The sequence below is a fragment of the Fonsecaea monophora genome (assembly GCF_001642475.1).
Source record: "Fonsecaea monophora strain CBS 269.37 chromosome Unknown Scaff9, whole genome shotgun sequence".
NCBI lineage: Eukaryota > Fungi > Ascomycota > Eurotiomycetes > Chaetothyriales > Herpotrichiellaceae > Fonsecaea > Fonsecaea monophora.
The window spans coordinates 139145-161367 of NW_019173940.1; the positions used below are offsets into that span (position 1 = coordinate 139145).

At 51.5% G+C, this 22223-nt stretch overlaps 6 protein-coding genes across 6 annotated transcripts; 2 read left to right on the plus strand and 4 right to left on the minus strand.

The window, feature by feature from the left end:
• Nucleotides 1–695: 695 nt before the first annotated feature.
• On the minus strand, nucleotides 696–1580 carry AYO21_02132 (hypothetical protein; the record flags this gene model as incomplete). Its single annotated transcript, XM_022652112.1, has 2 exons — nucleotides 696–1424; nucleotides 1479–1580. 2 exons carry the CDS (start codon nucleotides 1578–1580, stop codon nucleotides 696–698), a joined length of 831 nt encoding a protein of 276 aa, XP_022515498.1.
• A 1173-nt stretch (nucleotides 1581–2753) lies between these two features.
• On the minus strand, nucleotides 2754–3906 carry AYO21_02133 (hypothetical protein; the record flags this gene model as incomplete). The annotated part of the gene is made up of 3 exons (XM_022652113.1): nucleotides 2754–3391; nucleotides 3531–3594; nucleotides 3829–3906. The coding sequence occupies 3 exons, from the start codon at nucleotides 3904–3906 to the stop codon at nucleotides 2754–2756; spliced, it is 780 nt and encodes a 259-aa protein (XP_022515499.1).
• A 7757-nt stretch (nucleotides 3907–11663) lies between these two features.
• AYO21_02134 (hypothetical protein) lies at nucleotides 11664–13982 on the minus strand (the record flags this gene model as incomplete). Its single annotated transcript, XM_022652114.1, has 1 exon — nucleotides 11664–13982. The coding sequence occupies one exon, from the start codon at nucleotides 13980–13982 to the stop codon at nucleotides 11664–11666; it is 2319 nt and encodes a 772-aa protein (XP_022515500.1).
• Nucleotides 13983–14772: 790 nt separating this feature from the next.
• On the plus strand, nucleotides 14773–17252 carry AYO21_02135 (hypothetical protein; the record flags this gene model as incomplete). Its single annotated transcript, XM_022652115.1, has 3 exons — nucleotides 14773–15389; nucleotides 15479–15813; nucleotides 15868–17252. The coding sequence occupies 3 exons, from the start codon at nucleotides 14773–14775 to the stop codon at nucleotides 17250–17252; spliced, it is 2337 nt and encodes a 778-aa protein (XP_022515501.1).
• Nucleotides 17253–17821: 569 nt separating this feature from the next.
• AYO21_02136 (hypothetical protein) lies at nucleotides 17822–18402 on the minus strand (the record flags this gene model as incomplete). Its single annotated transcript, XM_022652116.1, has 3 exons — nucleotides 17822–17884; nucleotides 18011–18182; nucleotides 18296–18402. 3 exons carry the CDS (start codon nucleotides 18400–18402, stop codon nucleotides 17822–17824), a joined length of 342 nt encoding a protein of 113 aa, XP_022515502.1.
• A 687-nt stretch (nucleotides 18403–19089) lies between these two features.
• Nucleotides 19090–21393, plus strand: AYO21_02137 (hypothetical protein; the record flags this gene model as incomplete). The annotated part of the gene is made up of 3 exons (XM_022652117.1): nucleotides 19090–19486; nucleotides 19575–19770; nucleotides 19833–21393. 3 exons carry the CDS (start codon nucleotides 19090–19092, stop codon nucleotides 21391–21393), a joined length of 2154 nt encoding a protein of 717 aa, XP_022515503.1.
• Between the last annotated feature and the right edge of the window lie 830 nt (nucleotides 21394–22223).

A 22223-nucleotide genomic window follows, 5' to 3' on the forward strand; every position in this document is an offset into this window, starting at 1 on the left:
GTGACGGTTTTGACGACAAGGCTTATTTCTGGGATGCAGTAAGAGTAGATGTTGTTCAGTAATGAATGTTGTTTTTGGAGTGAGAAGAAGGCAGGAAGTGAAAACCAGAGCGCGGTGTTTAGGTGGTCGACGACTGATCAACAAACAACGAGGTCCGGCAGAATTTGCCTGCGTGAATCAAGATCGGGAAAAAATGGTATAGACTTTGGGGTCATGCAATGTGAAGGGTAAACAATTCCAGGTGAATCCAGATGGATACAGTAGACTGCCATTTTGACGTGACGATGCGAGGATGTTGGTTTGTCCTTATGCTCACCACGGAATGTGCCATTTTCATTTCAAGGTGTGAGTTTCTCGACTCCCAAGGGCTTGACGAAATCAGCCTCCAGGCTTATTACCGCGTGCTTCACTTCATATGACCCCTTGTCCTCTGCCGAGGATGGACAGAGACAGATCCATGGTTGCACACAGCTCCCAATTCCATGGAAAGAGTAGTCGTTTCAACTGTCATTGGGGTTGCCACCGCCTCACAAGTGCTCCAGAAATAATTCATACACTTCCAACCTTTGTTGCCTTCTGCTTACCCCGTCACCGGTCGCTCCGTTATCAGTCCATGGGCGCCTTCACGGTTTGTGTAGCCCTGTTCAAGGCTGTCTCGATAACAAGTCTGAGCCCTAATGTTCCCGAAGTCGTCATCACTCGGCCTTCTTGGCCAGCTCCCGGACATTTGGGGCTGTGGTGGCATTCTTCTCGATATCTGCAGCCCATAGAGCTGCTGCCACAGTATTTGTGAATGCGAAGATGAGATTTGCAAAGGGGATCATCTCGAGCAAAAAAGCAGCCACTCCAAATGCGGTATATGCTCCGCGGTGTTCCGCGATATGCATCTCGCTCTGTCTCTTGTTCCACTCCTTGAGCTGAAAGTATCGTGTATGCGCGGCTGGCCCTGCTCGTTTGCCTTGAAGGACTATGAAAACAAGAGTGCCAACTACGGGAATGAAGTTGAGTGGCAGGTAGATGAGGTATCGGATGATGGCATTGGGTGTGAACTTGGCGAATGGACGTTTGAGCAGCTTTCCCAGTCTGGCAATGTTATCCCCTCCAGCTTTTATTTGCCTGCCTTCCTCAACTAGATTGGTGCAATCTCGAGAAAGGAGGGTGCCGTCAAAGGTGTCGATCAACGCCTCTTCGATCAAAAAGGTTCTCGAGAGGAGGTTGATGAGGGTTGAACTCTCGCTGAGAGTAAGTAAGGCCGCTGTAATCGCGGCGACAGGCCCAGAAGTGAACGCCATGACGGCTGCTTGAGGCACGTACGCCACGAGGAACATGAACGTGGTCACCCCGATACTCAGCGTGATCGTCGGACCCAGTTTGGAAGTCAATGGTTTCCACAAATCTTTATGAGAGAGAAAGTAGAAAATACCCTGTTCACCGTCAGAACAGTGCGATCTTGGCTGCGGGAGAAAAGTCTTCCTTACCTTGATGGGATAGAGGTAGGCCCGCGACTTCACAGCCTCGCGGGTCATCTTTCGAACGTGGTCTGCCTCTTCGGCAGCAACTTGCTTCACCCGATCAGCCATTCTGGCACCAGATTCAAGCTGCACGAGGGGAAATGAACGTAGAGACTTGATTTTCGTATGACTGCAGACAGAGTTAGATGTGCGGCTTGAAGAGAATCTTGTCTTTCCAGAGAAGCCTCGAAGCTCTGATGTCATCGTGACACAAGTTCAAATCTAAGGTGTTTCTCCACTTTCGCGTCAAGGCGCGGGGGGCTCAACTTCCTCCCGCGAGAGTTGAATAGTGCATTATTGAGTATCTACACTTCTACTTTTGTAAGGATCCCAAGAGCTTTAAACAAAGTTGGTGTCTGCTTACTGTGGGTAACAAGAATCCGATGTTTCGGAATTCCGTAGCGCCCTCTTCAAGTGGAATACGATTAGCAGCGACCCGAGTACTCGGTAGAGCTGACCCCATATCAACCGGGAACGAACTCAACGCCAGATTCCGACTGTGAGTTGCGGGACCCATGGGGAAACAGGTATCCGGACTTATGTTATGTCAACACTGGCTCCGCCGAGAAGAGCATGTTGACGTACGGGCATACTTGACTGGTAGTAATGACGAAGCTGCCTGGACTCAGTGGGCAAAAAGAGGATACCAGAGATTCGGCATCAGTGGAACGAGCATCCGCTTGCCGTCGCTATCGAAATAGTCCTTATCATTGCATTATGAGTCCAGAGAACATCGCTCGCCGAGTTGTATATTTGTGGCGCAGCTGTCGGTTCTTCTATGGTGATGGACTTATTCACAATGCCAGCTACGAGCGTGGAAAGACAGGGATATCAGACCGTGTTTCAAGACAGAACGATATAGACTTGTAACGATACTTAATTGCAAGATGATTAGGTCTTTTGTGAGGGCTGTCCAAAGTCTTGTACAAGTGCAATCCGCAGATGAATACTTCGCTCTTCGCCACCAGACGCCACATCTGTCGCCGTTCCAACCAACAACCCAATGCGAATACCTGCGTTCCTTGTCCCTCAGCATAAGGCGAGTACGGCGTTCTCGATTATGTCTGGTACCCGCGCGTCTGCTTCTGTTCGCCACCATTTCAACTGGGACTCGTGCTATTCCTCGGCTAGGGTAACTAACCAAGCTCATCCTCAGACTCAAGCACAGGCGCGTCCGTGTAAATGACTGCCACTAGAACTCAACCATCCGGGGCAGACTCTTAGCCTTCTTGGTCAGTCAGATCAACAAGCACAATTGTCCTTCTGCTGCTTTCCTCTGTCTGCCAGGTTCACCCTCGCTTCCTCCGCACGTTGAGCTGCACCCGACAACGCTGCCTGTGTTCCACCACCAGCGGCTCCTCGGGCTCCCTTCAACGATGTCTCAGGGATGGCGTTCGCAATTGCCGAGAACACCTCCGCGACGTTCGTACCGGTCTTTGCCGACGTTTCGAAGAATAGCAGGCTTTCCTCCTCTGCATATGACTTGGCTTCTCGTGTAGAGATTTTCCTTGCATCCCCGGTTTCAGAGGGTTCAGCTTCGGCCTGTTCAGAGGTATTGGCGTCGCCTTCGTCCCCTGCTGCGGAGGACGACTCTTGAGAAGGATCCGCGTCGTCACCGGACGATTCGGCGCACAGATCTAGTTTGTTGCCCACAAGGGCGATGACGATTCCTGGTGAAGCTTGTCTCTGCAATTCCGCCACCCAATGCTTGGCTTTCACGAGCGAGGTTGGTTTTGTCAGGTCATACACGACGAGCGCAGCTTGCGCGTTGCGGTAGTACATGGGGGCGAGAGAGGCAAAGCGTTCTTGGCCTGCGGTATCCCATATCTCGAACTTGATGATTCGGTTGGGAAGGGAGATCTTTTGGGTAAGGAACGCCGCTAGGGAATGTCAGCTTGATGACCTCAGAAGAGATCGCATCATTCTGGGGAAAGGGGCTGGAGGACAGCGGTTCCGAAAGGACAATAAAAGGGCTTGCAGTCCAGCACAGAATGCGACGTTGACAGGACGTAGACATACCGCCAATGGTGGGTTCCTTGTTCTCTTGGAAATCATTATTGACAAAGCGCAGGACTAGAGATGACTGTTCAGGCTGTCAGCGACGATCCTTTATTTTTGCATCTTCTTTCGAGAAGTCGAATGATATCCCCCATCTGCTCCAATCGTGTGTATGTCCTTTTTAATTGACGTGGGGATAAGGTATCGTGATCTCGACCGTACAACCACAGCCACTTCTTCCAGGGTTGTCTTCAACGTGACATGGCAGGGAACTATTGAAAGCCAGGGAAGGAAGGGTGATGGGCCATGCGCAACCCACCTTTCCGACGGCGGCTTCTCCCAACAGCACAAGCTTGACGCTGCTCGAGGGCTTGGGAGCTGAAGATGAGTCGGCCATGCTAGTCCTTCCAAACTTCTTTCAGTTGCAGATTGTGCCTGGAGATGCGGAGATCCCTTTGCCAGTAACGAAGCGTATAGTCTTGGTAGGAGAAGCTCGAGTTTGGTACTGGGGTGGTCAGGTTGGAGATGAATTCGCTGCGGAAGTGGACAAGTTCGGATGATCCTTGAATGTCTCTCGTTCAGAGGGTCGTTCTGGAAGTTGAATAAGAAACGATTCGAGGGTAGAGAATCTGCCAGGGATGAGGGCGGGTTTGGAAAGAGGATGATGATTAGGAAGTGGATTGATCACAGCACTGGTAGTGGATTGTAGACTGACGATGCGGATGATGCCGAGTTTCCAGCAAGCCAGGTGCCCGTTACGGTTTCCGTCGCTACGATCAACCGTACACCTACGGCATGATATAACTACACCTGCGGCAACTGCATCTTTTGCCTCAAATCAATTTTCCCTTCTGCCTGCACACTAAAGTTCTCCAAAAGAGCATCCTCGGGGCAACCCCTGAGTGTTGAAGCCTCGTGCAACGAACCAGCATTGATTCCTTTGCGTCGGCCTATGATGGACGGTAACCCAGAAAACCAAACAAGTTACGAGGGACAGAGCCTTTGACCAATATTGACAAAACATTATTTCAATTTCTTTCAGTGTGAGAGATAAAGGAAGCCACATGTTGACCGTGGCCTCTGGTTGATGACTCCACAGGAATCAAAAGAGCCTGTTCGTGTCATTTGAATAGGCCATCTCATCTTGTTAACCACATGGTATCCAGGCAGAAACCTTTTGCAATTGGCATGACCGACGCTGCGGTATCATACCCTCTACCTCCAGACCCATGACGAAACTCCCAAAATAGTGACCTGAGTCATATAATCTATACCGCAATGTTCCTCATCCTTTGGCCGTCCGCCTCCATATCCCAGCCTCCGTCTATAGTGAAACGCCGAGAGAAAAAGCACTTTTTTGATACATCAAATATTGGTTGTACAGGAAATGGTCGTGCTGGTCAAGTCCCCGAAAGAAAACAAATGTTCCCAGCGCCGTACATGCAAGGGTAAGAAAGTGTCGCCGAGAACGCTCAAATCTTTTTGAGACAGTACTTGTACAGGGTAGTCGGTTGTTCCAAAAGCACATGGGGGATTAAAAGTGTCGAGAAACAAGTTGCTCGGTCGGAGCGCCCGAAGGGATTGGTGTGGTGATGCGAAGCTCTAGGCATACCCATCCCTCTTGTTGGGAGCTCATGCGTGGACACTGAGTGTGTGTCGGCCGGCAGAGGAATCGAATGTATTTGGCAAATGTTGCCAGAAGCCCCTTGGGGGCCCGATTTTGAGACGGATTGATGGGATTTCGGATTCGTCAGATGTTATTTTGGAGGAGGCTTAGGTTTGGGTACTCCTGTCGTGTCGTACCCTCCGCGGCCCATATCGCAAGGAGTCGATGAAGCTGACGTTGATGAGGAAGTCATTGTGTCTGTGAGCGCTGGGTAGGCGTTAGCTCTCGAGTCGGCGGATGAGGAGGTCGAGAAAAAGTTCAGGGGGAGACTCCGGACCCGGGCTTATATAGCCAGGCAGGGCACGGGATTCCTTTTTGGCTGACTCACAAAGTAATATGCGAAGTCCGTAGACTATTTTGCTCCTGTCCAGTGATGTGCCCCCAGAGACAAGGATGTAATACAGAATTGGCTCGCTGACTGCTGGCCTGGGAAAGGTGGCAGTGTGTGTGAACGATCTTTTGTCAAGGGCCCTTTTTGGTCGAGCCAAGGGAGGGAATCCAAGATCTGGAAAGGAGATGCGCTGATAATTTGAGTTTTGTGCGCGCTGTCAGAGAAGGAGTTCCAGCCCAGTGCAGATTGTCTTGGTTGGATTGAGCGACAGATCTGAGATCAAGTCCGATTAGACAGGTAGCTTATTCGACGTCGTCGAGTCTCGGATAGCAATTGATTGCGGGCAGATAGATTTGGTACACGTCCAGGATCGTGTCTGATTTAGGGGGTGCGGCCGTTGTGATGTGTCGAGCGGATGTTTCTCGAACGTCAGATCTAGACAATTCGGTAGAGGGCCAGGGCCACAATTTAGGTCGATGACAAGCGAAAGGCAATGCAGGACTATGGAAAGCAAAGAACGTCGTGAACAGATGAGAGAGCGAAAGACGTGTAACATTTGTAGGCCGGACAAGGAAATGTGATAGTTATAGCAGAAAGGATGGGACAGGGAGATCAACTGCAGCTACCCCTTATCCACCCCCATCTGGTCGGATGGATACTCAACGGATGGTACGTTAGCACAGAACTAAGCACTTCGGATACGCAGGTTTGTTTCCAAGAGGCTTTTCTTCTTGGGACCCGGAGAGCCACAAGGCTTCAGGTTGCTCCAAGGGTTGCTCCAAGGGCTTCAGGGCTCCAGGCTGGATGTGCGGCAGGTGGGGCCTGCGCCGAAGCCTAGTGGCCTAAAGGCCTAGCTTCCCGCGGGAGCCCTAGCGATGCATCCCAACCTTGGAAGGGTTCCAGCAGGGCTCCAAGGGGTTGTTTCCATTTCTCGAGTCGCAAGCTGACCGAGTCTGAGGATCAGGCCTAGTCTTTTTGTTGCTATCTCAGCAAGACCCAGGAGGAACAGACACCAAGCAGACGGGAGTCGAGGATTCAACATCCGTAGCTGAAGCCTACACGCGACACTACGAGTATCCAGAAGCTCGAGTCAACGGGGAGGCAGGATTCGGGATGGGTTATTGTTTGCGAATACTCGGATGCCACGACGTTGCCGCAGCCATGGAATCGCCGTCTAAAACAACGATGCATTGGAGGAACTCGATCCCCGATCATAGTGCCCTTGTGCACGGTGCAGCACCACTTTTGACTTTGTATTATAATTCCCTTTTCACTTTGTTCCCCGTGAACGGGAAGCATCTTCTCGTTGTGATGACGCATCGAGTGGTCTTCCGAAGTGGGGATCCGTAGTTGGCATTGGACAACGGACCAGCAAACAAGAACCTGTTGACAAGATTGTTTGTTCTAGCAGGGGGTGGCCTAGGCTTTGGAGAATCGTATCCAGGGAGGCAGGGAGGCAAATCGTCCAAAGAATTCGGATATTCTGTCGTTTGTTGGCCAAGACGTGAAATCGGGTGACAGGACAGTGGCAGTAACATAGACTCTGGTTATGGCAGCTGAGCCGCCCGACAAGAAAGAAAGTTTGACGCGAGGAGGGGCGAGGAGACGGGGATCGGAGGGTAAATGCAACTAAACAAAGGCCTAAAGTCCAAGGCAAGGACCAGGGCAAAGCGCGTGGACCAGAAGCAAGCGTGATGGAAGCATGCCAAACAAATAAACGAGGAGGCTAGAAACATTGGAGAATGATTGATTGCCCGGATGCGCAATGAGCCCACATCGCTGGGGCTTGGGCGATTGACTGGCCAACACCAGAAAGAAATGTGAGCCAGTGACTGGGATTGACTCATTGATTTTACTACCAAGGTAGGCAACAGCTGAACCCAGTCCGGGGGTAGGGATGGCCATATCCTCTCAGCTCGGTGACATACGAGTAATGTGAGATTAGAAACAGAAATGCAACCCTCAGCAAAACGAAATCACCACACAAAGTACCCAGTAGGAGCGCAATCGGAAAACAAAACAAAAAAAAAATTATGGTGGGAAACAGGCAGGGACAAGGGCCTTTGGTTAATCGATACCTAAGATATCGCGTCGGCCCCAAAGTCAGTGAGGGTCCCAAGGGCACCAGGGGAACTGCAAGGGCGCTTTTAGTGTGCCGATGGCTCTCTGTGGCTTGCATTGGCCCATTGGCAGGTGCCAGCCGCCCGGCACCTACAAGTTCGAGAAATCCCTTTGTGTGCCTGAGCCCCAGCGTCCTTGGCAACTCCCACTCTACCCACAATGCCCACCGTGTCCACTGTGCCGTGCCATAGTGCGCCGGCGTACACCCGGTACCTGCAGAAGCGTCGATCAGAGTTGATGCCTTGGTGGCTCGATCCCTCGATGCCTCCTTTCACTTTTCTCTTCCTGTTCCTCCTCCACTCCCACCATCCACTCACACACACATCCCCTCCAACATTTTCTCCCAATCTGTCTCAATTGTCCCTCCCGAACCTCTTACTGGATCCGGAGAGTTGCTTTACTCTTTGACGGGTCACTGGCATCTGACATATTGACACCCACTTGTCAAGCCAACAGCCTACCTATGTACATTCAGATACAGAGTTTCTCAGATGCACTCATAGGATCAATCACAAACCGCCATTCTACTTAGACTACTATTATGCTGTCGCATCTCATTATTTCATGTAACGTGTCGAGAGTACGACAAGTACCGAGTACAACCTAACTCACAATGGCAGATTTGTCTCGAGTCAGCATCTACAGTACTCCGTAACCTTCTTGCTTGTCGCCTCTCGTATAGCATCCCTCCACAAATTCAGCGATGCATTCGGACCTGACGGGCCGCTATAGCGACCTCCATCCTGGCATCCCACAAATTTAAGAGGGGGTCCGCACAAATGACACGGGTTCCTGATAATTGTTTTCCCTCTTTTCGCTGGCGCTGTGCTCGTTGCTTCAGCCTGACTGACCCCCTTGTGGGCTTTCTCCTGCAGCTAGAATGCAGCTAGAAACGCGGCAGATTTGGGTGGATTGCTTCCGCCTGCTAGACCCGGACTCAAAATGACAAGTCCACTTCACCGCTACACAGCTGAAACTCCAAGAGCTGAGAAATGGATAACATGGCAATCCGGCCTTTCGAGTAACAGGCTTTGTTGTTCGAAACACGCAGGAGAAAGAATGTCGCTGTATCAGCAGGGTGGGTTAACGATTAGAGGGGGACACAAACATCTGCTTTCCAGCACCAGTGCTGCAATGGCATATCCCGGAGTATCGCGGGCATCCCGAGTCAGTCATCAGTCTGGCTGTTAACTAAAACTTCGAGGCAACAATAGCGACAATAATGCTGAAGCAAGAATGCTCGATAATCCGAGAATGTGTCGCACGATTCATCGACACGACCTTCTGTTACATGTTTCGTATCCTTCAACTTGGTACTTACCAGTCCCTTCGACTTCAGATGATCACACCTAGGGCATGGACCTCAGCGGTTGCGTTTCACCCCTGATTGGCTTTGATATGGCTGGGAGAATGGGATAGCCCCATCCCTCCCAAGTGACCCAGTCAACCATGTGGCTGTGGGAAACTTACCGGCTGGTGTCGTCGGGCCGCCGTTAAAGTCAAATTGCGCCACATGCAGACCTCTTGCTTGCCCATGTAAAATTGAGCACTCACGATACCTAGCAGAGCGCCGAACCTCTGCATGCCAGCACCCAGACACGACACCTTCTATCCCAGTCAAAAACGCGCCCTTCCTCTAAGAAGACGTGACGAATTTTCAACCATATTCAAACATGCAGTGGCTTCTGTATTCATATAGCCGAATCCCCTGAAATTAAGATGACATTTCGTCTTCGAAAAGGGCCGAAATAAGTTGTCCATCTCAGCGGACTGTTGTCAATGAACTTCTCCCTTGGCAAGCCCCGGGGAAGTCATGTTAGGTCGACCCTCGTCTCCCATGTGTCGTCCTAGCTCGGCTCCCTCCAATTCCACCAGCTTGGTCTCGGAAATTATCTTGTCAGCCTTACACATCGGGTATAGTCCCCCAAAGGCGCCGCCCTGCTGCGGGTCCGCAATGATCCCACCTTCAAGTTGCTTGTCGATTGGCGTTCCATGATCGACTCAAAGGGTCCAATATTTTCTCAGCTAGTTGTTCCGAGACACCATCGAAGGCAATGACTCCTCTCTCGGACGAGTACTGCTACTCGTAGACACCTCCTGGGGATGATCTCCTTTACCTCCCTACGAGTACTCCATCGGAAGGGTCTGGCTAAGACACACTTCCTATGCTTCCGAGAAAGCCTCAACAGGACCGGGTCTCGACCACGCAGCCGGGTCAAAGTAGGTACATGGCTCCCCAGTGGAGGCATTGTGAAACAACATCAATATTCGGTTTCGGTTATTCGTGTGATCTATCTTGTGCCGGTTTCGGAAAGCACACAGCGTCTCCATCAACTCTATCTGTCGAGTAACCACCTAGTCATTGGTTGCGACTTGATCAAAACAATTTGGAATGTCCAAAGTACCTAGTGGGTGTCTGACAGCATTAAATCTGCTGCCAAAGTACTCGCTAGGGACATTGACACTTCTGGACGAGGTTCGTTGGATGGGTTCTGACATTCAACAAATTTTGCCTCAAGGCCGCGGATTGCTCGTGTACATTATTCCTCAGAGGCGTCCAGCTGTTAATGTTACACTGGCACGGTGATTCACGAACGGACCCGATGGCCGCGACTGGTGGAAAGAAATGTATTCGAAGATTTTGGTGCTATCTGACTGCTCGGTGACAGAATGCTGGAGGCTAGTTCGCACCAACAACTCATGGCTATGTCCTCTCCCGGCCTGCAGTGCCTAATCACAACATCACGGAAGATGAGAACCAGAATCATTGCCCGCAAACTCAGAACATATTGCTAGCAGTGCGGGCTGGGCGTTGTTCACGGTGTCGTGGTGTGCATTGTGTTGACCTCGGTTGGTCTTGTGTCCTCATATCGAAGATGCCCTTGCTCGAACGTATCTTTGTTCTGTGTTGCAACGAGCCTAACCAGCAGGACCTCCCCATCTAATATTGCAACTTGATTCCCCAGCCAAACGATATGAGATGAATAAGAGCAGGGCCACCAACATCACCACCGCCGGTACTGCTGGTCCTACTTCCACCAGAACCACGAAACTAACCCTCTCAACTCACTGATCATCTACCCAGACCATATTTAGCGTATCGGTCTGGGGACAGCACCGCCCTGCGAGCCCATCTTTTCCACTATACGCACAACACGACATTATCGAGAGGGTAAGTCTCAACACATATACGAACACATTGAATTCTTCATCAAGTCTTCTCAAAGACCTTCCCATCTTCAACGAAACAGCGTTGAAATCGAGCGTTGAGGGTACAAAATCTCCGACCTCAGTGCAATGCAGCTTCGAAGGGACCGGAAATACAAGACGACCACCATCACTCTTAGAACGGTTCGCCTAACAATGCGTAAAGAAAGCCGAAAGAACCACGGTTTAATTATCAAGATGTCACTGAATCGCAAAACTCATTGAAGCCCAGGCACTCTTCAGATCGCATAACTCGTAGAAGATGCCATCTCCTCCCTTGCCCTGCCTGGATCGCTTGGACTCGGTGCCTGTGCCTGTGCCTGTCTCGAACTGACTGCTTGAGGAGCACTTGCTCTCAATACTAAGCATCTTCTGATTAATATGAATAAATAGTGCTGATGTCGATGTCGATGTTGGCAATGTACCTATCACCACTATGAATATACCGGTCATGTCTAGGGTGCTGTGCCTGGCCAATCGTCACGAATGGCGGGTGCTTTTCTTTTGCAGCCAACAACTCCCGGTGCCCATGACCACTGAGCGTGGCCTCTCCAGACAGTTCTCGCAGTAGAAGTAACACGATGCCTCCCTCATGGCTCACAATCATCTCGTAAAAAGACTTTATCCGTCCACCACCCACATACCATATCATGTTCACTTGATTCCTCTTCCCACAAGTCCGTTGGTGGCTTCTCCTTTGTGAAGTTTCTTCCTATCACCAGGACAGTACCATTTCACCGTCCGAGGTGGCAACTCCACCAGAGATACACATTCCATGTGAAACCATTGGCCAAAGTCACACTAGATGGACAGCAACAAGTTAGCAGACTTATTCGAGACAGATGATTAACAAGTCAAAACAAAAAAAAAGAGCGCATGCATTGTGGGGTGCAAAGGAGGGTGAACATGCCTTCTCGTCCAACTCACAACAAATCATCTCGCCCCAGCTGACATCGCCGCAGAGACAATACCGCTCCTCGTCTGGATCCACGATTTCTTGCTTTCCATCAACGTCGATCCTGATCTGTGGGATTTGGGCAGTGGACGATGCTTTCTTGGCTGGCTTCGTTTTGCGCTTGCTCACGCTCACAGCAGCGCCTCCATCTTGACTCGACTGCGTTACCATTCCCGGCGCATCTCTCTTGCTTCGATGGCTCGCGGCCGTAGGAACTGCCATGATGGCTTTCGGACTCGGTCCTGATGCTTCCCTCTCGGCGGATGTCTTCTGGCCTCCAGCGAGAGAAGGTGTCATGGAGGCCCGTCGGCTGGATCTCGTAGTAGGCACTTGTGGCTCCACGGACGCCGCGGCGGAGCGCCGTGATGGTGGTCGAGAGGAAGTCGTCGTCGATGCTGGTGGTGTACCCTCTGGTTTGGGTGCGACCGAAGTGCGCTGAACACTGGCCGCACGCGTCGCTGGCGCAGGAGTCGGCGTTTTGCTTGCACTGGCAGAAGTCACTCCCGGTGGTGGAGCTGCAGCTGCAGCTGCCACGTTAAGTATCAGTGGAATCTTGACGGTTGCTATACTGATCGAAGGAGGAGGTTCGCTGCTGGTGGCGGCAGGTGATGTAGGGGCTACGCCTGGGATGGGACTCGCCGCTAGAGGCGACGGCTTAGGCGCAATTTTCTGCTTTTTTCTTGCGGCTTCAGGCTCCGCTGATGGGGAGACCGATGCAGTGGGTGTATCATCCGCTTTTCTCTTCTTGGACGTCTTTTCTGTAACCTTCTTCACAGTCGTAGGCGGCCGATTAGAGACTGGAGTACTGGCACTTCGGCTCAACGATGCCAGGGCTGAAGTAAAGGGAGTCGTGAACAGAGTGCGAAACTTGGAGCCAATGTCCCCGAGTCTTCGAGCAGCGAGTTCAGCCTCTTGCGCAGCAAGTGCTGCCTGTGACCGCGCAGGATCAGGTTTCTTCTCCTTCTTTTCGGTTTTCTTCAACGGTTTTGTTTTCGGAATAGGTGTCCCCCCTGCCGGGGCGACAGAGTCTTCAGGCTTCTCCAAAACCTCGGGCGCTTGTGCTGAGACCTCCACCACCTCCTCAACCTTCCCCACTATCTCTGATGTGTCTGGCTTCTCTACGCTTTCGACCTGATCAAGGTTCTCGGGCTTGTCAGGTCTCTCAGCTTTTGGGGTCAACTTTTCGATGCTATCGATGTCGATGAACCTTGTGCCATTCGCTTGAGCTTCAGCCTTTGCCCGGTAGTAATTGTCCCAACCCCTACCACGGTCTGCCAACTCGCGTCTGATCATAATATCGCTGGGCTCCCAGGCATGGTTTTTCTTCATCTTCTTTCGAAGTCTGTACATCTCGTACTCAGTCAGGTGGGTCCACGGCCTCCATTTGCTTCCAATCTCAGCATCCTCAGGTGGAGGAGTAGGCTTGTGATAAGGCTCAGTTGCTTCTCGAGATTCGCGCGTCTTCTCTTCAAGTGGCGGGGGCTTCTGTTTCGGGGGTTTTGAAGGCGCCGGTGGCTTAGGTTGTTTGAGCTTCAAGACGGGGCGTGGAGGCGAAGGTGGTGGTGATTCCCAGTCCGAGACTTCTGTGCTTGCGATGGGCGAATCGGGATCGTAAGGTGGCATGACATCTCCTGGAACCGTGATACGGCGGCCACGGGGTCTTTTGAGGATGGCAGAGGCGACAGCATTGCCCCGAGGTGGATGTAGGGTTAGCCTCGTAGACGCACTATTCTCGATCTTCCTCCCGCTCCGGGACCGCTTGACTTGCGTTGAGGGGGTCGGCTGAGGGGTTGGATCCCGCGATGGAGGCTTTGGTATGGCATTTAGTTTTGCGATGATGCTTTTCAATCTGTTCTGATGTCGGTCCACAACGTCCAACAGACGGCAGGCCTCTGCATATGTGGATTCCCGCGCGTTCAGCGCTTTGTCCAGACTCGCGGATATCTGAGCACGGAGTTCCTGTGCATTTGGACGAGCGGGGCGCGCAAGGCTAGGAAGAGAGCCATATAGCTTGGTACGGTCGTTGAGTACTGAGGCACTGTTTAAATAAGTGTCATCGAGGCCGCGGATAAGAGTCAGGGAGCGAATGAGATCGGAGGGGAGATATTCAGTATAGTCGAGGAAGTCTGTCACGGCAGCCTGCGCATCGGGGTCGACAGCGCGGTCGCTAGCAATCTCTTCCATCGTCGGCATCGAGGCCAGGTGAATTGTTATTGTAGCCGGCGCATCGAAGAGAGGAATTGGGTTGTAGAGACGTTGGGTTGGTTCTTTGTTGCGGTCGCAGAGGGGGTCACAATATCAAGTCATCTCCTATGTAATCCTGAGGAACGATATTGCGTTGTGGCGTAAAAGGGATAGATGCGGTTGCAGCTTGTCTGGTTTGTTGGTCACCGTGTGTACACATCCCACCCAGTGCTGCCGCAGTCGAACGCGCATGTAAGATGAGTTGCCATCGCGGCAAAGGCGGTGAGGGACGGCAATATCTTGATCTTGTCACGTGGGTGATCATTTCCGCCCGCAGATTGCATTTCACTCTCAGCCTCGTTCTCAACTCTTTCTGTGTCCTTTGACTTGATTGTTTCTGTTCCCTCCAATAGGTGAACGAAATCAAAGGTGCAGCAAGACAAGAAAATCTCTCGATGTGAGCGATGATGATATGAACCTCTTTCACTTTCCTCAAAACTTTAGGACCGACTTTCCCAAGTCAATCATGGTTTGCTCAGTTTTCCTTTTCACTTCAACCTCTGTTTTCCAACTTCTTTTTGCTTAGACTTCCCCCTGCAATTCTCCCCTTCCTCTGTACCCTGCGCATACGACTACTCATGCTCCAGAATCATCTTCCCCGAGAATCGTTGAACTCAAGGGTAATCCGTCGATCAACACCACTTCATCGAACCCACGTTCCACCCCACCAGGACACCGTCTCATCACCTTCTGTGTCCAATCTTCTACACGACTAAACTATCAGAAAGGCCAAGACACAATGGCAAGCACCACCCCTCAGGAGCGATTGAACAAGTTGTTCTCCAACCAAGCGCTCCCAACAGCTCCAACTCCCGGTCAACCTCACTTCTCGGAAAAAGAGCTTGAGCAAAGAGCAGTAAAAGAGCAACGGCCTTGGAGTGTTCCTGAAACTGCTCAATATCCAAGAGATACCAAACCACTCAAAGAGCAACAGCCTCAAAGAGACATCGTTATTCTTACCAGCTCGGACGATGATGACGACTATGTCTCTTCGTTCAAAAAGAAGCCTTCTATGAAATCCTTCCTGAAGCCACCTCAGCCGAGATCAAGCGTCATTCATGCAAACAATGCGAGTACAAGCCTCAAGGATCCTGTCCTCGATCCCGAGGAGACTGTTCAGTATATTGCTCACGGCAAGCGCTCTGAGCGGATTTCCTCCAAACGCGTGACAGAGCGTTCTGATTCAGACAACAAGGAGCTGCCGACAACAGACAAGAGAGGAAATCCGGTCGCCGGACACTTCTGCCAGTTCCACCTTGCGGCCAAATTCCCATACAAATACATGAATGATGTCAATGATCGTGTTTCACGCCACTTCTTCGCATCCAATAAATTCTACAACCGAACCTGGGACCTGTAAGTTCTTTATATTCTCGGTGTTTCCGCACTTTCTCAGGGCTACATGTGCAAGCGATCGCTACGTTTATTGCTAACGCCTCAGCCAGCTACTACCTGCATCCGCCAGCCAGCTTGACAGCGAAAGCGATCATCCTCGTTCCCTTTGAACAGGTCCACGAGCTCATTGCAGAGATTGGAAAAACATTCAAAATCCCCGTGTCAGTGCCACCATTTCCGTTTACTTTCACATTTTTTGAGGACGGAACCCCGAAACCTCAATATTTGGGCCAGGCACACTCCAAGGATGAAGCACAAGAAATGCAGAACAGTGTTCCAACCGCTACTCCCGGCCACGGTGAATGCCCACATAATGCCTTATCTGAAAGCAGACAGCGCTTTGAAAATTTCAAGCACGATTGTCAAGCTGCCATCTTGGCGGCCGGTAAGACTAAAGGTGGACGGGGCAAAAAGAAGGTAGAATACGATCGGTTGACAGCGATAAGAGACTGGTATGTGCAATTGAGAAGAGCTCAGCGATATTTGGGTCTCCGCCGGAAGACTAGGCAGGTTCTCCCTCCGAATCTTAGCATGACATGGGAAGAACAAGAACAATTCCGTCTTCAGCAATTGAAGAGCGCTCATGTTACCTTGGACCCGCTCGACCTGAGTGCGCCGGCTCCATATGCTTTTGAAGAAGAAACCGTTTTCATTGCGGTTGATATCGAGTCACATGAAAGAGCCCATAACCTTATCACCGAAATCGGAATCAGCACTCTGGACACCCTCGACCTGGTAAATGTGCCTCCAGGACCAAGAGGCAGGAACTGGACAGACCAAATCCGTTCTCGACATTTCAGAATTCGTGGCAGGGAGCACTTGGTCAATAAAGACTTTTGTCGTGGAGATCCAAACTCCTTCCAATTTGGCAGATCTGAATGGGTCGAGCTCGAAGATGCTACCACCAAGGTGGACAGCTGCTTTGAGTGGCCTTTCTCCGTGGATTTCAAGCACCCCAGCCTGATCGATACTTGGAGTGTGGAGCCAGTCAATCATGCAAAGGGGGACGAAGCGTCCCAAGCAACTTCTACTAATCTCGGAGGCACCAGCTTGGGTCTGGTCAATATTGAACAAGAGGCCGCGAATAGAGCAGCTGTCACCAGCGTTCTGACGGGCATTGGCGATCAGGAAGCCATCAAGCATGCTATCGCACTTGCCAAAACAAATCAATCAGGAACAGACGCTCTCCAGAACAGACCAAAACGGCGCAAGATTATTTTGGTTGGGCATAGTATTGGAACGGATGTCGCGTATCTAAGAGACCTCGGATCCAAAATCTTTACGTCGTCACGGGCCACCTATCCCATTGCCGCCATGGAGATTATGGCCAAAGGAGAGCATTATTCCGAGACGCTGGCCTCAATCATCGATTCACTTGACACGGCACCATTATTTCGGATCTTGAAGGAAGAAACCCAGAACCGCAACCTTGCTTCAATCATGGGAGATTTAGGTCTCCCATGCTACTTCCTTCACAATGCCGGGAACGATGCACGATATACACTGGAAGCGCTAGTAGCAATGCTGATTGAGGCACGATTGAAAGGTGACCAGGAGCAAAAGAAAGATGAGGAAGCAGGAAAGCGGCAGAAACCAGGGGACGATGAGTCCGGAAAGTATGCCAAGTCAGCAGGGCCATCCAGTCTAGATGGGAGCCAGCAACAGATAGAAGAACTGGATGCTTTTGAGGCTGCAGTCCTGGCGTCATCTGGGGATGAAGCATCTCCTCGACATCAGAGAGATGAGGCTATTGCTGCAATTACGGAAAGATTGAAGCTGGACCCGACCGTCGATGAAGAAGAACCGAGGCGCCCATTCTGCTAGGCATGACGTGTGAAAGGAAGGGCTGTCAAGTGATCATGGGGCTTGAGGTCAGGTTTTGTTTGTTTCAACATACCCATTCTCTCTTTTCCGGCGTTGTTCGTGGGGACTGGAGGGGAGACGCGGGTGACTGCTGGCATGCCACCAGATTCACGTATGGCGGGAGGGCGAGCACGACGCATTGAGGCTGATATCCAGATTATGCAGAGCCCAATCACGACCAAGGTCTTGCTGGTGCACAAGGTGGAAGAAGACGAAGAGAGTTGGCAGCGGCCGCTATTGGGTTCAAAGAGACTGGAGGGTGATTTCTTCTTTTGCTGTGGAGAGGACTCTAGCGACCACCGCATATTTGGGCTGTGTTGTGCTGAAAATAGAGACACAGGCACATTTCGTCTCAAGCAATTGAGGCTCTGATGAATCCCTTTTCAGAGGCCTGGACCTCGCTCGATCTTCATGCGCACGAGTAAGTGGTCCTGCTCCTGTCGTTCTCGAAAATGGTATACAGACAACGCCATCCCATGCCATGTAATACCGGAAACCCAAATGCTTGTAACATATTTTGTACAGCCAGCTCACCAACTCGCTTTCTTGACGCCCGGTATAGCCCCTTCCAGCGCATTCATCCTGAATTGGAACTGCAAAGTAACAGAACAGTTAGTACAAAATTCCCAGCCGTTTCTAAATGACTCGTTCATCGTAGATATTTAAGGGCCACATAACCCCCCTCTCGCTTCTCCGAGCGAGACATTTATTGGACTTACCCTGCCCATCCTGAACTTCCTCAGCACACTCCTAGCCACGCCACCCATTATACACCTGTTCTTGATCTGCGTGGGCCGCGTGTAGCAGTGCATGTTTCTCAGTTCGAATTGCGCCTTTGTTCGCACCCAGTCTGGGAGGGATGTGTTCCGGACAAGGTATCGGAGCGCTTGCCTAGATCGTTGCATTTTGTGTCAGTTCCATGGGATTGAGAAGTTCATGCGGGTGGCTCAGAGGGCAGGCATGGATCAGGCAAGAGGGTGGTGGACGGGCATGGGTATGGGTACCTCTGCGGTTCAAATTGCTCGAAGGTCTTGCGTTTGGTGTGGTCGCGGATGATTTTGGAGTTGATGAAGCACCCGAGGTCGAGTTTCTTTGCGCGAAACTGCGCCATTGCCGCGGTAGGAGTTGGGGTGTTGGTGAGAAGCGTGCGTTATCAGGATTTGGTTTCGGAGAGTTCGCCTTCGCATTGGGAGTTGAAGGAATCTGAATCTGTGCAGCTACGGCGTGTCCTTTGTCCTGATTGGCGGATTCAGCAGGTCACGAGTTGCACGCCGAGCACCATCTTTTCAAATGACAGTCAGGCATGTCATTTCCTGACGAGATGGGAATTGTGACGATTGACCTTCATGCAGCTCGTTTCCGTGTCTCCCTGAAACAGGTCCAAAGAGGGTTGCACGCCTATCACTTAATTACGTGACTCATTCGCTCGACTCATCTGCTCAATCGCCTCAGCTCTGAATATCTTGAACAGGGCAGCAGGGATTCATTCCACCCTGCCGTCGAGCACACGAATAAGCTCTCCAATTGCGCAATACAAGCATCTCAGTGACTCACGCACGTTGCATGCTCAAAGTTTCGCGGTTGACACACCGAAGCTTCGCGCACGGCCTCGACCTCAGTTTGCCTCCAGCCTCAGTTGCAAAGGCTAGATGCATTGCGCCTCGCACAAAGGGGGACAATGTGAGAGCATACCATATAAAGTCGCAACTGATCATCTCTGCAGGGCGAAAAAGATCTTTCTGCTCTCAGTGCAACTGCTCCTTTCTTCTCGAGCCCCCTCTTGAGTTGTTGACTTAGTATGCCCAAACCTTCGAAATCAAGCACACCGGCGGCCTCATTGCAGGATGGAACTATAGTCGTCACTAGCCAGCAAAGCCGTTTCCATGTAGATGCCTTGGATGCACCAACATCAAAGGATATTGATGTCAAGGATCTCACGCTGTCCGTGGGAGGTCAAGAATTGCTGGATCACGCCCATCTGCGAGTCGTTGAGGGTGTGCACTACGTCCTCGCTGGGCGCAATGGAACTGGGAAAAGTTCGCTGCTCCGAGCGCTGGCAGAACGACGAGTGCCTGGTGTTCCGCGCAACCTGCGTCTGCTCTTGCTAGGCCAGACGCGCGTCAGTTCTGATGTAGAGGCGGAAACTGGTGAAAGGGAGAGCGATACCGTCAAGGTGCTTGAACACGTCACAAGAAGTGATCGACGCAGAGAGAGGGCTCTCGCAGATGCTAATCGCACGTCGTCTTTCGCTGCTGTGGAGGCAACTTTCTAACAACAATCTAGGCCTTGCCGCGGCTCTGGAAGACAAAGCTCATTCCAGCAAGATTGTGACGACCGTGCGCTCGCTTCAACTTGCTCAAGCGAAGCAAGAACTGGCCGAAGCTCAACTCATAGCGGCACGACGGAGTGGTGCTCGAGGCCTCAAAGCACGTCAAATGCTCATAGAAAAGGAGAAGGAAGTCGAGGAAGCGCAGAAACGGTAAGTTTTCTTCCTGTGTCCTCAGTGGTGGGGTCCATTGACTTGTGGCGGTGATGAACAAGATATGACGATGGCGCGATCGTAGAAGACGAGGAAGAGGTCACGAGAATTGGACTTGATATGTTGGAAGCGACACGATCTGCACTTGAAGCCATGGACGCTGGCAGCACTGAGGCTCGAGCCCGAACGATACTTCTCGGCCTGCGTTTCTCCGAGGAACAGATTGAGAAACCCGTCAAATCATTGTCCGGGGGATGGCAAACGCGCTGTGACCTCGCATGTGCTTTGATTCAGAAGACAGATATCCTCATGCTCGACGAGCCTACGAATTTCCTTGACCTGCCGGCCATCATTTGGCTCGAAAGATACATTACAAAGTCGCTCGATGGGACCACTGTGATCATTGTCACGCACGACCGCGATTTTGCTGATGCAATTGCTCACGAGGTGCTCCTTGTCCGACTCGCTCCCGCCAAAACGCTGGAGGTCTTCAAGGGCAACTTGACAGAGTATGAAACCGAGAAACGACGACAAATCCGCCGCATGACCAAAATGGCTGAGGCTCAAGAGAAACAGACTGAACACATGAAGGAGACCATAGCCAAGAACGTCAAGGCTGCCAAACGGACGGGAGATGACAAGAAATTGAAGCAAGCTGCCTCGCGACGAAAGAAATTGGAGGAGCGTACCGGGCTCGAGGTTGGCCAACGAGGTGGTAGATTCAAGCTCAATCGAGATCTTGCGGGGTGGCACACCTCGGTGCGCGATGGCATCGAAATTCCAGAGTTTGACCCGCCTGTTTCGATAACGTTGCCGGAGCAGCCAGCACCGTTGCGACATTCGGGACCTCTGTTTAGCTTCGACAAAGTGTCATTCACCTACCCAAAATCGGGCGTATGGACTTTGAGAGATATCGATTTGGTCATGCATCCTGGTGAACGCGTCGGATTGGCAGGTCTGAATGGAAGTGGAAAGTCCACCTTGGTCAAGCTCTTGATGGGAGCAGCCACGGGAGGCGACCCGAGACCGACCAAAGGCTCGATAACAGCGCATTCCAAAGCTAGATTCGGCTGCTATTCGCAACATGCTGTCGAAGAGCTAGAAAGAGTCGGGAGGCAGAATGGGCAGACGACGGCTTTATCTCACTTGATGGGACTCCCTAACTGGATGGGAGATGAGCAGGCAGCTCGGAGTACATTGGCAAAGCTAGGTCTCCGAGGGAATACAGTGACAGACATTCCTCTCGCGGCTCTATCTGGAGGCCAACGGGTGCGTGTGGCATTGGCAGAGGTGTTTTTCAACTCTCCTCACCTCCTCATCCTGGACGAAGTGACGACGCATCTGGACGCGGACACGATTGACGCACTGATCGAGGCACTGAAGTACTGGGAGGGTGCGCTTCTTGTCATCACTCACGACCGCCATTTTATGCGATGTGTGGTGGATCGGGAGAAGCCCGTAGGAATAGAGGGGGAGGAAGAAAGCAGCCAAGAGTCGGATTCCGATGCAGGTACCCCAGGGACAGTATACCACGTGCGTAAGGCAGGGCTTCGAAGACTGGAAAGGGGAATGCAGCAATACGAAGAGATTGTTGGTCGAACAGTGGACAAGCTTGGGATTTAGGGGGAATGGCGGACTTGTCCTGGTACTCTGAGAGATGGAGGAGAAGCCTAGCAATACACTATTGCTATTTTCTCGATCTCGGGTACTTGAAGGTACTTGTTGCATGACGTTACATGTCGTTACATGTTCTTGTGTCTGGTTCGGCTCCTACGGGAGTATGTCCCTTGTACACACATACAAGAATAGATAGTAACTGAAGGGATCGGGATCGGTGGAATCTTTACAGACCAACCCTGGACATGTGGTTCGGTTACAGCAACAAGTTTCCTTTACCGGCTGGCTGCCGGTGGAGGATGATGGAGTTGGTCCCTTGTTGCCTTGTATCCTTGTACGTGTTATGCAGTCTTCGAGTAGGACGACATGCTAGACTGACACGTGCAGCCTCAGCGCCTCTTCAATTGGTGAAACCTTGGCAGCCCGTGGCAGGGAATCATTGCCATCATTGGCATCAATTCATCCACTTCATCCACTTCACATCTTCCTCGAAGCTTCACTTGCTTCTGCCTTCAACTGTCGATGCTATTGGTCTGTAACCAGCATTTTCTCGATCAAGCTCTCCAACAGCTCGGGAGAGCTCCAAGCTTGGCCCAACTGCTACTCATGTCTGAGCAAAAACGTTCAACGTGGCGGCGATAAAAAGGCTGAGCATCCTGGGAGAAAGCCTTTACCTCCCTCTGCTTGGTTTGCCAGAGACTCTCACGGTAGGTTGAGATAGTTTATTCTGCTTGATTCATATCTGTCACCAGCTCTGCCCACGATGCTGTGTCGCTGTATGTCGCTGGCTCTGGCATTGCCTTTGCTCTCCTGTCCCCTCGCATATGCCGAAGGCT